The 13,982-nt window shown below is 48.3% G+C and overlaps 1 protein-coding gene across 7 annotated transcripts in view; it reads left to right on the top strand.

Annotated features, from left to right (window-relative positions):
• SP2 (Sp2 transcription factor) overlaps positions 1 to 13,689 on the top strand; it is a 33,198-nt gene extending 19,509 nt beyond the window's left edge. For all 7 annotated transcript variants that reach the window (XM_032163369.2, XM_032163370.2, XM_058444720.1 and 4 more), the window contains 5 exons: positions 685 to 1,659; positions 7,707 to 8,019; positions 9,677 to 9,851; positions 10,106 to 10,299; positions 12,449 to 13,689. In XM_032163369.2, coding sequence (XP_032019260.1) covers positions 685 to 1,659; positions 7,707 to 8,019; positions 9,677 to 9,851; positions 10,106 to 10,299; positions 12,449 to 12,549 — 1,758 coding nt within the window. In that variant the 3' untranslated portion in view covers positions 12,550 to 13,689. The remainder of the gene's footprint in view (positions 1 to 684; positions 1,660 to 7,706; positions 8,020 to 9,676; positions 9,852 to 10,105; positions 10,300 to 12,448) is intronic.
• Positions 13,690 to 13,982: the final 293 nt, after the last annotated feature.

Raw genomic sequence — 13,982 nt, 5'->3', positions numbered from 1 at the left:
CTATAAATACCCTAGGTTATGAGACTGGGGAAGGTTCAGTTAGCCACGTTTTCTTTACTGAGAAACCATGGCCATTTACCTAAGGTGCTGCAGTTGGGCCAGGGGGAAAAACAAGGATTAAACTCTGTGTTCCTTCCACCAGACCTCACTAAAAAAGGAAAAGGAAAACAGAGGCTTTCCCATTGTCTCGAAAGTGTAGCCCTCCCCAGTCTATAAAGTTACATGTTCCGAGTACTAAAAGGCACTTTACTGAAGTATTTATTCCTCCTGTTGCCCCTCAATTTTTTCTTCCCTCCTTTCCTCAGTTGAGCAATCAGGGACCCCTCAATCTCTGGGGTGGGCTAACAAACTCCATCTAAGAGCCAAACATGCTTCATTGTCCTTAGAAACAAGGCCAGCGGGGAGTAGGAAGTCAGATCGCATTGTTAGTTTACCCTGTCTGTGGGGTGCTGCCAGGGGTTCCTTCCTGAGAAAGACATTGCCCACCTTTTCTCCCTCACTTAATGGAGAAACCAGTAGAGAAGAGGAGACAGGAGCCAAGCAGGGGAGGGTGCTGGCAACATGCCTGCCCCGGAGGTGGGGAAGAGTGGCGTGGAATGCCGCCAGGAGGAGAGGATCATGGACAGAGGTGGCTGGGCAGTGGGCCTTCCTGTCTCACTCCTTTTCTCTGCTGTTTTTTTGCAGGACTCCCAGCCATCTCCCTTAGCCCTGCTTGCTGCAACATGTAGCAAAATTGGCCCTCCAGCAGTTGAAGCTGCTGTGACACCTCCTGCTCCCCCACAGCCCACACCGCGGAAACTTGTCCCTATCAAACCTGCCCCTCTCCCTCTCAGCCCCGGCAAGAATAGCTTTGGAATCTTGTCCTCCAAAGGAAATATACTTCAGATTCAGGGGTCACAACTGAGCGCCTCCTATCCTGGAGGGCAGCTGGTGTTCGCTATCCAGAATCCCACCATGATCAACAAAGGGACCCGATCAAATGCCAATATCCAGTACCAGGCAGTCCCTCAGATTCAGGCAAGCAGTTCCCAAACCATCCAAGTACAACCCAATCTCACCAACCAGATCCAGATCATCCCTGGCACTAACCAAGCCATCATCACCCCCTCACCATCCAGTCACAAGCCTGTCCCCATCAAGCCAGCCCCCATCCAGAAGTCGAGTACGACCACCACCCCCGTGCAGAGCGGGGCCAATGTGGTGAAGTTGACAGGTGGGGGCGGCAATGTGACACTCACTCTGCCCGTCAACAACCTCGTGAACGCCAGTGACACCGGGGCCCCTACTCAGCTCCTCACTGACAGCCCCCCAACCCCGCTGTCTAAGACTAACAAGAAAGCAAGGAAGAAGAGCCTTCCTGCCTCCCAGCCCCCTGTGGCTGTGGCTGAGCAGGTGGAGACGGTGCTGATCGAGACCACCGCGGACAACATCATCCAGGCAGGAAATAACCTGCTCATTGTTCAGAGCCCTGGTGGGGGCCAGCCAGCTGTGGTCCAGCAGGTCCAGGTGGTGCCTCCCAAGGCCGAGCAGCAGCAGGTGGTGCAGATCCCCCAGCAGGCTCTGCGGGTGGTGCAGGCAGCATCTGCCACCCTCCCCACTGTCCCCCAGAAGCCCTCTCAGAACTTTCAGATCCAGGCAGCTGAGCCGACACCTACTCAGGTACCACACCCCCTGTACTGTCCTCCTTCTCCTCTGGTTACCTCTTTTTGGCTTGCTTTGAAGATGATGCTGATCATCTCCCAGCTTGATCTGACCTTTGAGAGTCAGTATCTTTTGGGGTGGGCAGTAAGTGGCTGTTTCTACCTGACAAATGGGCTCTCTTTAGTTCATAGGGCCAAGTACTGCTCATCTTTAGAAATTAGATGAAACATAGGGATATTTTGGCCCTTTTTCTTTATGGGTTGTTTTTTTCAGGGGATGGCGAGGGAACAGATACATACTTTTTAATAACACTTATTTTTGATTATAGAATTACATACTCAAAACATTAGCAAGAATGAAAACATTCCAGTCCATAGAATTTTATGTAAAGTAAGAAAATTAATGAGAAAAATGCTGACCATTATTAATGACAAGAAAAAAACAGGAAGAGCAGCCTAGTTTATAGCAGGAATATTTAGGCTAGATTCATCTGGAATGTTTGTTTGTTTTAGGGTGGTTTTTTTTTTTTTTGAGATAGGGTCGTACTCTGTTGTCCGGGCTGGAGTGCAGTGATGCGATCACTACAGTCTCAATCTCCTGGGCTCAAGCAATCCTCCCACCTCAGCCTGAGTAGCCAGGACTACAGGTGTATGCCACCATGCCAGGCTGAGCCACTGCTTCCTGCCAAACTGGGATGCTGAATTCAACAAGAATGTTCTTATTTTTGGCATTTGTTAATGTGCTCTAATACTGTGGAATCTCTTTGGCTCTGTGAGGCAAGTTTTATTCTTTGTGCATGCCTACTAAGTGCCAGTAATTGTGTCCATGTTGCAGATGGATAACCCAGAACTCAGATAATTTATGAAGTGTCCAAGATCAAATAGGGCATAAATGACAGGAACCAGGTGTCAACTGAGATTTGTAACTTCAGACCCCACACTCTTCCGTCTTCCATCTTGACTTTTATGTCTTATGTGTAGCAGGTGCTACCATTAAAATTGAGGAGTTTTTTTTTTTAATATAAAAAACAGTTCCTGCCATTGAGGAATGTATGACCTAGTTGTCTATAGAGGGAGAACCGAATGACTGAGAGTGGGAAGTTGTGTAATTTCCTGGGTGGAGAAGAGAGCCCTTGAATTTGAACTGTGGACATGGAAATCACACAGGAATTCACCCTTCTGGCATATTTAATATTGCCAGGTATTTTTTATAAGTCATTTATCACAATATCCGTGAATTCCCATGATCAGACCTACCTTACAGGTGAAGAATTGTGGCACCTGCTCAGGAGGATGTCCTCGGCATTGGCCTCCCCTCCCTTCCATGAGGTCCCATATCTTGAGGTTGATGGAGACAGAACTAAAACCCAGGTCTTCCTTAAGGAAATAATGATACATATGCAGAAAGATTTAGCTACAGTATAATTTTTTCATGACTACACAGCTTTATATCATCCCAACATGCTGATTATTATACAACTGATACCTTGTTAACAGTATATATCTAGGCTGTTTCCAATCTTACAGCTAAATAAATCCCTGAAAGTGGGTCAAGGACACGTACATTTTTTAAAAATTTGTATTCTATGTTAGAGGTTTGCAGTCTGTGACCAACTTTCAAGCCAAATCTAGCCCACCCACCTGTTTTTGTAAATAAAGTTTAATTGGAATGCAGACACGTCCATTTGTGTTGCCCTTGCACTGCAGTAGTAGCAGAGTTAAGTAGCAGAGACAATATGCCCCGCAAAGCCTAAAATATTTACTCTCCAGCCCTTTATAAAAAAAAGCTTGCTGAACCTTCAGATGCAAATACACACACACGCATGCATGCATACACACACACACACACACAAAATCAGACATAAAATATCAGTGATTTGAAAAAGGGGCACATATCAGAAAACTGGGAATGAGATTTGCATATTTACTAAGAAATGGGCCAGGTGAGGTAGTTTATGCCTGTAATCCCAGCACTTTGGGAGGCTGAGGCTAGAGATTGCTTGAGCCCAGGAATCCCAGGAATTCAAGACCAGCCTGGGCAAGATAGCAAGACCCCATTTCTACAAAAAACTTAAAAATTAGTGAGGCATGGTGCTACACACCTGTAGTCCCAGCTGTTCGGGAGGCTGAGGTGGGAGGATCACTTGAACCCATGAGTTCGAGGCTGCAGTGAACTATGATCATTCTACTGCATTTTAGCCTGGGTGACAGAGACCCTGTCTTTATCTAAAAAAAAAAAAAAATTTTTTTTAAAGAGATGAGATGTTTGTTAGCTTTTAAGTGAGAAGAAGCACAGTCATAAATGATCCAGGAATTAAAAATAACCCCAATCAAAATGACAACAGAATTTTTTTTTTTTTACAAAGCACTTTTTTCCTTTTGACTCATTTGAGTGTAAATTGCCACCATGATCCCCCTTGTCATTTCTGAATGCTTTAATTCCTACAAACAAGGACATTCTACATTACCACAATACAATTGTCAAACCCAGGAAATTAGCAATGAAACACACTACTAATTCCAAGACTCCACTCTGTTTTCACCACTTGCTCCACTAATTCCTTTGTGGCAAAAGGATCTGATCCAGTATTACACATTACGTTTAGTTGTCTCCTTAGTCTCTTTTGATCTGAAACACTTCGTCATTCTTTTTTGTTGTTGTTTTTTTGAGATGGGGTCTCGTTCTGTCACCAGGCTGGAGTGCAGTGGCGATCTTGGCTCACTGCAACCTCCAACTCCCAGGTTCAAGCGGTTCTCCTGCTTCAGCCTCCCGAGTTGCTGGGAATACAGGTGCGTGCCACCACGCCCGGCTAATTTTTTTTTTGTATTTTTAGTAGAGACGGGGTTTCACTGTGTTGGCCAGGATGACTTCCTCATTCTTTAACTTGACCATCATGACCTTGACACTTTTGAAGGCCAAAGGTCAACTTTGGCCATTGGCAGCTCTTTTCAGGTCGGCTCTCTGCAACCTCTGCCTCCCGGGTTCAAGCAATTCTCCTGTCTCAGCCTCCTGAATAGCTGGGATTACAGATGCCCACCTCTGCGCCCTGCTAATTTTTGAATTTTTTTTTTTTTTTGGAGACGAAGTCTCACTCTGTCACCCAGGCTGGAGTGCAGTGGTGCCATCTCGGTTCACTGCAACCTCTGCCTCCCGGGTTCAAGCAATTCTGCCTCGACCTCCCGACTAGCTGAGACTACAGGTGAGCGCCACCACGCCCAGCTGATTTTTTGTATTTTTAGTAGAGATGGGGCTTCACCATGTTAGCCAGGATGGTCTCGATCTCCTGACTTTGTGATCCGCCCACCTCAGCCTCCCAAAGTACTGGGATTACAGGCATGAGCCACCGCACCCGGCCAATTTTTGTATTTTTTTAGTAGAGACGGGGTTTTACCATCTTGGCCAGGCTGGTCTCGAACTCCTGACCTTGTGATCCACCCGCCTCGGCCTCCCAAAGTGCGGGGATTACAGGCGCGAGCCACCACGCCCAGCCTTCAGGTGGGCTCTTATATCCCTCTGACAGGCTCTTAATTTTTTTTTTTTTTTTTTCCGAGGGGGAGTTTTGCTCTGTCACCCAGGCTGGGGTGCAGTGGCGCGATCTTGGCTCACTGCAAGCTCCCCCTCCTGGGTTCACGCCATTCTCCTACCTCAGCCTCCCGAGTAGCGGGACTACAGGCACCCGCCACCATGCCCGGCTCCTTTTTTGTATTTTTTTTTAGTAAGAGGGGGGTTTTCCGTGTTAGCCAGGATGGTCTCGATCTCCTGACGTCGTGATCTCCCCGCCTCCCCCCCCCGGAGGGCTGGGGTTACGGGGTTGTGCTCCCCCCCCCCCCTTTTTGGTCTTTTTTTTTTTTTTTTTTTTATAAAATCAGCTTTATTGAGACATTCACATACTATGAAACTTAACCTTTTAAAATATACGATTCAGTGATTTTTAGTATATTCACAGAGTTGTGCAGCCATTACCTCTATATAATTTTAGAACATTTTCATCACCCCAAAAAGAAACTCTCTACCCTTTAGCCATCACTCCCCATTTATTTCCTCCTCTCTGCAGCCCCTGGCAACTACTGGTCTATTTGTAATGTTTTCAAGGTTTATCCAATGTTGTAGCATGTGTCTGGTGACTGGCTTCCTTCACTTAGCATGTTTCAAGGTTCATCCTGTTGTAGCATGTGTCTGAACTTCGTTCCTTATATTTTCCCAACCTCAGCCTTAGGGTCAACCATTTCTTCTCGGATTCCTGGTTCCTCTCATTGAAGGATGTGATTGCCTCTTTTTAATTCTGTCATTCTCTTTCTCCCCATTTATTTATTTATGTCATTATGGACTCATGGATTGCTGCTTTTTTGTTTTTTTGAGATGGAGTCTCGCTCTGTCACCCAGGCTGGAGTGCAGTGGCACAATCTCGACTCACTGCAACCTCCACCTCCCAGGTTCAAGCAGTTCTCCTGCCTCAGCCTCCCCAGTAGCTGGGATTACAGGCGTGCACCATAACTCCTGGCTAATTTTTGTGTGTGTGTGTATTTTCAGTAGAGATGGGGTTTCACCAAGTTGACCAGGCTGGTATCGAACCACTGACCTAAAGTGATCTGCCTGCCTTGGCCTCCCAAAGTGCTGGGATTACAGGCGTGAGCTACTGCACCCGGCCAGATTCTTGTTTTATTCACTGGGTTATAATCTCTTAAGATTATTTTGATGTTTTCATTGACCTAGATTTGGCCAGTGGGTGCCCCTTTAAGCTGGCTTGTATCTTTTCAAGTCCCCACCATTCTGTAAGCGTTTCTTTACTTTCTGGTACAAGTTTTCCAAGCTTTTCTTATACCTTCCCTGCCCCAACCCTGGAATCAGCTATTTCTCCAAGGAGCCTGGGTTCCTTTTAGTGGAACATATGAGTTACAAGCTAAGGCCTGGGTGCTAGGTAAGCTCATTGCTACTGGGCATGGCTGGTCCCAGCCCTTCTCAATGGACACAGCTAGGAAGTATATATAAATAGACATACCTATGCAATGTCTACATAGATAGATGTAGATAAACTTATATAAGGACACACACATATATACACATACACATATACACACATTTGAATCTATATTTCTCTGTCTATATATATTGAAACCCGTGAGTTTCCACTAATGTCTCTAATTCCCATCTAGCACCACAGTGTTCCGTCTAGCCTTTTCCCTTTCCATAACTCCCTTCTGTGACGGTGAGAGCCCTCACTCCTATTATCCTTAACATGCTTCCTTTCTGGATAAGTCCTCGGTATGCAGCCAGTCTCCCACAGCCATTAGCTCTCCCATAGGGACACCCTCCTCAGCCTGCCACCGCCATTCCCTACCCACCACGGACACCCTCCTCTCCGCTACAAACGCCCTCCTTGTCCTGCTCAGCCTCTAATATGCATATTTTTAAGGTTTTTGATACATATTCCCAAATTTCCTTCCAGCAAAGTTAGCCCACATCATACTTCCACTCCTAATATACAAGTGTCTGTTTCCTGCTGTCTCACCAACAATGAGCATATTTTATTTTTCCATGTTTGTCAATCTGAATTGGAGAAAAGTTGTTTTTCATTAATATGTGGCTCTTTTTTTTTTTCCGATTACAAAGACCAGAAACTTTTTTTTTTTTTTTTTTTTGAGACAGCGTCTTGCTCTGTCACCCAGGCTAAGTGCAGTAGAGGAATCATAGCTTACTATAACCTGGAACTCCTGGGCTCTAAAATGTGGCTCTTAAAAACTAAAGTGAACCTGTGTCATTTGTTTGATGGTCATTCACAGTGCACTGCCTTCTAAATCTCCAATTCTGATTCTTGGCAATTACTTTTTCCATGCTAAGTAAAATTCAACATTTGATTTCAAATCAATAGTCGACATTCGCCAGCTTAGTATAGGATGCCAGCAGCCCTTTGTTGAGCATTAGCTGTGTATAATTGTAGGTTTGGGTGAATTGAAGAGACTTTTAGCGGACAGGCGCCCCCAGTTCTCACTTGGGCAGGGACATTTGAAGGCCCCAGGAACCTAGTCTCTTCCAGGCACTGACTTTTTTTCTCTGGCCCCTCCCAGGTCTACATCCGCACGCCTTCCGGTGAGGTGCAGACAGTCCTTGTCCAGGACAGCCCCCCAGCAACAGCTGCAGCCACCTCTAACACCACCTGTAGCAGCCCTGCATCCCGTGCTCCCCATCTGAGTGGGACCAGCAAAAAGCACTCAGCTGCAATTCTCCGAAAAGAGCGTCCCCTGCCAAAGATTGCCCCCGCCGGGAGCATCATCAGCCTGAATGCAGCCCAGTTGGCAGCAGCTGCCCAGGCAATGCAGACCATCAACATCAATGGTGTCCAGGTCCAGGGTGTGCCTGTCACCATCACCAACACAGGCGGTGAGTGTGGCCCCTGTGGCCAGGGTGTTGGCAGTGGTACCTGCTCCTAGCAGGTGGAAACTATGGGCTGGCCCCGGGATTTCCAGTAACAATAGTGAGGACGCTGTCCATCATAACTTAAGGGTATGTCCACCTGCAGCTTCTCACCTAGTCCTTACAATAGCACTCAGAGATAGTTTAAGGCACATGTCCCCATCTGACAGCTGAAGACAGAGAAGACAGATGTACTCGGAAAACTTTCCAACTAACATCCAAACGCAAAAACGGCTTCTTGGAGGAGAAAGCCTTGAGTTAAGGTTGGAAGAAAAGAAGGGATTCCCTGGCAGTCGGAATAGTTTGTGCTGCACTTCAGTTCAGTGGTGAGATTTATGCTGTGAAACCAGCCTTGCAAATAACCAAAGGAAAAATTGGAGCAACCTAGCAAAAATGGCTCCTTATGTATTGGGAGCTCTCTGAATTTCTCTTCATCCTTAATGAATTTTTTTTTTTTTTTTTTTGGAGACAAGAGTCTCGCTCTGTCGCCAAGGCTGGAGTGCAGTGGCGCAATCTCTGCCTCGGCCACCCGAGTAGCTGGGATTATAGACGCCCACCACCACGCCCGACTAATTTTTGTATTTTTAGTACAGACGGGGTTTCACCATCTTGGCCAGGCTGGTCTTGAACTCCTGACCTGGTGATCCATCCGCTTCAGCCTCCCAAAGTGCTGGGATTACAGGTGTGAGCCACCGTACCCAGCCTATCCTTAATGAATTTTTAGCACTTTAACACATTTGCTTTTCCCTCTTGAGGTGACCCCCAAGAGGATAAGGCATCCTAGAGGATCTGATTTTTCCCAAAGCCCATAGAACTGTGTCCTCTTTTGTGTTTTTTGTTTTTTGTTTTTTTTTAAGACATGGCCTCAGGGCCTCGCTCTGTCATCCAGGCTGAAGTGCAGTGGCACGATCATGACAATGCAGCCTCAGACTCCTGGGCTCAAGCAGTCCTCCTACTTCTTCTTCATGAGTAGCTGAGACTACAGGCATGTAGCACCATGCCCGGCCAATTTTTTAGTTTTTTGTAGAGATGAGGGTCTCCCTATGTAGCCCAGGCTGGTCTTGAACTCCTGGGCCCAAGCAATTGTCCTGCCTGCCAGAGTGCTGGGATTATAGGTATGTGCCACTGTACCTAGCCTGTGACCTCTGTCTTTTTAACAGAAATCCCTGGAGACTTTCCTAAAAGTCGAGTTGGTATCTCACAAGGGCCTACGGTTGGAGGAGATTCAGGAAGAAATGTCTTAAGACCCTTCCCAGCTGAAATCATGTGGGCAATATTCTAAAGCAAATTCTGCCTACATAGTACAGTGGTTCAGGGCACTGACTTTGAAATGGGCTTCCTGGGTTCAGATCTGGGTTCTACCACTTACTAGCTGGGTGATCTTGATATGTTATTGAGCCTCAGTTTCTTCATCTGTAAAGTGCTGATGATAGTACCTATTTTATAGGGTCATGAAGATTAAATGAGTCCCTATACAAAGGTCCTTAAAATGATATCCAACATATAGCAGGCTCTCAAAAATAGCTGCTGTGATTATCATCTTTGTCATGTGCAGAAGGGCAAAAGGGTTGACTCGAGGTTTCAGGCTTCCTCAACCTGAACTCTGCCCTCTTTGTGCCCACAGGGCAGCAGCAGCTGACAGTGCAGAATGTTTCTGGGAACAACCTGACCATCAGTGGGCTGAGCCCCACCCAGATCCAGCTGCAAATGGAACAAGCCCTGGCCGGAGAGACCCAGCCCGGGGAGAAGCGGCGCCGCATGGCCTGCACGTGTCCCAACTGCAAGGATGGGGAGAAGAGGTAATTCAAGGAGAGGGCCCAAGCGACAAGGCTGGCCTGTGTTCCCCAAGCCCCTCCTGGACAGTTGTCCAGAGCTGCAAGCTGGCACAGACCAGGCAGGGAAGAGCTGGCAGCTCTGTGCCACCTTGCCCCCTGCCTCCTTGTGCTCTCTGACCTGACCCCACATCCTCACTGCATCCTGTTCCTGCCCCATCCTCTACCTCTTTTCTCTCCTCTTCCTATTCCTTCCACTCCACCCTCACCCCAATTCTCAGGTCTGGAGAGCAGGGCAAGAAGAAGCACGTGTGCCACATCCCCGACTGTGGCAAGACGTTCCGTAAGACGTCCTTGCTGCGTGCCCATGTGCGCCTGCACACTGGCGAGCGGCCCTTTGTCTGCAACTGGTTCTTCTGTGGGAAGAGGTTCACACGGAGTGACGAGCTCCAACGGCACGCTCGCACCCACACAGGTCAGCCCCCTGCCTTCGGGACCCTCCACCCACACAGGTCAACTTCCTGCCTCTCCTCCCATCCCCACTCTACCGGCTTTAGCAACATTGACACTCCTGGAACTGCCACACTGAGCAAGAGCTACAGACTATCCAAGGATGACATAGGAAATTATTTTCAAGCCATTCTGTTATCACTGTTGTTTCCCCAAGTAATGGGAAAGGAATAGTTGTCGTTGCATGACACAACCTGATGACTTTTGCCATGTCAGCATAGTTATTTAACAAACACTGACATGGTGTGCCAGGCACAGTACTAAGCACTTTACTGATTACCTCAGTTGATCCTGGTAAGGACTATATGGGAGGATACTTCGTTTATGCCTTTTTTTTGGAGATGGAGTTTCGTTCTTTTGCCTAGGCTGGAGTGAAGTGGTGCGATCTCAGCTCACTGCAGCCTCCACCCCCTGGGTTCAAGCAATTCTCCTGCCTCAGCTTCTCAAGTAGCCGAGACTACAGGCACCCACCACCACACTCAGCTAATTTTTGTATTTTTAGTAGAGATGGGGTTTCACCATGTTGGCCAGGCTGGTCTCGAACCCCTGACCTCAGGTAATCCACCCACCTCAGCCTCCCAAAGTGCTAGGAATAGAGGCGTGAGCCACTGCACCGGCCTATTGATGCCCGTTTTATTGAGGCATGGAGAGGTGGCCTAGTCACACAGCTAGTGACTGGTGTAGCCAGGTTTAAACCCAGGCCCTGCCATGGCTTTTTTTTTTTTTTTTTTTTTGAGACAGGGTCTCACTCTGTCACCCAGGCTGGAGTGCAGTGGCACAATTTTGGCTCACTGCAGTGTTGAACTCCTGGGCTCAAGCGATTCTCCCACCTCAACCTCCTGAGTAGCTGGGACTACAGGCATGCACCACCACACCTGGCTAATTTTAAAATTTTTATAGAGACAGGGTCTTACTCTGTTACCCAGGCTGGTCTCAAACTCCTGGACTCAGTTGATCCTCCCTCTTCTGCCTCCCAAAGTGAGATATCACAGTTATAGTTTTAGGTACTAGCAAATCAATGCAAAACTATTAAAAATATTGATCCAAGCTGGGCACAGTGGCTCACACCTATAATCCCAGCTCTTTGGGAGGCTGAGGCAGGTGATCACTTGAGCCTAGGAGTTCGAGACCAGCCAGGGCAATATAGTGGGAGCCATCTCTTAAAAAAAAATTCATACATCTACCACCTGAAATTGTCCTGGGTATCCACAGTGGTCCACACATACACTTTCGCAAACAGTGCTATAGTGAATGCCCGCAGTGAGTAGATACCTGTCCTGGGGCTAGAGGGCTGAGGGAAGCGCGACCCAGAGCTGTGGCTCCTGGCCAGTGTGGTGGGACAGTTCCTACTCCCCAAAAGGCAGAGGAGTCAACACTCCACAGAAAAGCAGTTGGGGTCAACATGGTTCCAACTGAGTGCTCAGGGCTGGCAAGGTCAGGGTGGAGCGGGATTTTCCTGCGATGGGGAGGATGCTGATCCAGGTTCAAAGTCAGAGGGACAAAAGAAGAAGCAGGCAGACAGCCCTGCACGGGAAGACTCTTAGGTGCAGGGGCTCCAGGGACAAGGAATGGGAACGAAACAGACTGGAGAGGTCAAATGGGGGTCAGAGAGAAATGAGAATTGATAAAAAGATTTAGATGAGTAGGGGCCAAGCGTGGTGGCTCATGCCTGTAATCCCAGCACTTTGGGAGGCCAAGGTGGGCGGATCACGAGGTCAGGAGTTCGAGACCAGCCTGGCCAACATGGCGAAACCCTGCCTCTACAAAAATACAAAAATTAGCTGGGCGCAGTGGCGGACATCTGTAGTCCCAGCTATTTGAAAGGCTGAGGCAGGAGAATTGCTTGACCTGGGAGGTGGAGGTTGCAGTGAGTGGAGATTGTGCCACTGCACTCCAGCCTGGCCAGCAGAGTGAGACTCCATCTCAAAAAAAAAAAAAAAAAAGATTTAGATGAGTAGGCACCAGTGAGCAAATGTGAGAGCAGGAGGTGGGCAGAATGTGGTGACAAGGCCATGTCAGCTTGATTGGGTGCACCTCACACGCACCCTACCTTTTTGGGCAGAGACAGGGTCTGTGCACAGGGTCTGTGGGTGATGGGCATCTCCTCTTCCCAGGGGACAAACGCTTCGAGTGCGCCCAGTGTCAGAAGCGCTTCATGAGGAGTGACCACCTCACCAAGCATTACAAGACCCACCTGGTCACGAAGAACTTGTAAGGCCAACTGCGGCGGGAGGCCCTGAAGATGCAATCCCCCACCTGTGTCCTCCCTGGGCCCCTGGTGGAAAGGAGCCCTGTGGCTACCTTGGGCCTGCCCTCAGCCCCACTCCTGTTCTGCAACTGTCCCCACAGGAAGGGGCTGTGTTCCCTGTACTGTCCTCCTTCTGAAGCCCCTTGGGTCCGCCTTGGCCCTTCCCCTCACCACGAGCTCCCGGCCTGCCCAGACTGTGGACACTGGCCGTGCCCAATGAGACGTTCTAAACCAGGACGCGTGGGAACCCTTATTTCCAAAGGAAAAACATGCATTTCACTCCGTCGAGGAGCAAAGTGAGCCCCTACCCCCCACCCTGATCCCCGCTCCCAACACTGCCGGAGTCGCATCGTGCCATGCCCCGTCTCCTGCACCTCCCTGGCCCTGCCGGCCACTGTGGACGCCCTGGAGCTCGGCACCCACCTCTGGAGAGACTCGGGGCCACCTCCACTCCATGTGCCCAGCCCCGCCACAACCTCTCCTCCAGCACATTCCAGCTCTATTTAAAAAGTAAAGACACCCACCGACTCCTCCTGATCCCCCTCTTTTTCTATGGAGAACGTTGCCTTATACTCTCTACTTCAGATGATGAACACTGTGTACTGTGTGTGCTTTAAAGAAGTTTTATTTAATTGCTCCCCTCTTCCTTTCCTTGTTACTCACCTCCCCGATGCCTGCTTTCAGTTGAGGGTTAGGGGGCAATGATGAGCATATGAATTTTTTTCTCACTCTAGCAATTCCCTTTTCTAAATGACACAGCATTTAAACTCAAATCTGGATTCAGATAACAGCACCTGCACATCCTGCACCTCCTCCCTCTCCCTTCACCTCACCCCTGCCCGGCCCAAGCTCTACTTGTGTACAGTGTATATTGTATAATAGACAATTGTGTCTACTACATGTTTAAAAACATATTGCTTGTTATTTTTGAGGCTTTTAAATTAAACAAAAATCCAACTTTATTTTTAGTTGTAACTGCTTGAGGTATGTTTTATGAATTAAGTGACAGATTTGTTACCCTTTATTAACGTACTTTGTTGGTCAGCGCCGGGCTGACAAAAATTTTTTCTTGCTAATAAATTTAGTTGCCTGAGGCAAAATCTTCAACTTGGCAGTTCGGCTTCCTTTGTCTTTTCCCTTGGAGAGCTCGGAGAGGAGACTCCAGAGGAGGGAGCTGTGGTCTCTCAGAGTGATCCACACTGGGACCAAGGTAGGACCTTGCCCTCCTGACAAACCCAGGCAAACCCAGGCCACATGCCCAAAAGGGGCCTCGGCCACATGTACCTCATGACACTGGCACGAGCCCCCAGAGCACCTCCAAGGGCCAGGGCCCAATGCGGGTGTTCCTGCCTTTTTCTTCTGTAAGCCAGTTTTGCCTGTACACAAAGCAGATACGAAGA

The sequence above is a fragment of the Hylobates moloch genome, unplaced genomic scaffold, assembly GCF_009828535.3.
Source record: "Hylobates moloch isolate HMO894 unplaced genomic scaffold, HMol_V3 SCAFFOLD_10, whole genome shotgun sequence".
Classification (NCBI taxonomy): Eukaryota; Metazoa; Chordata; class Mammalia; order Primates; family Hylobatidae; genus Hylobates; species Hylobates moloch.
This window is presented reverse-complemented; position numbering and strand designations above follow the sequence as displayed.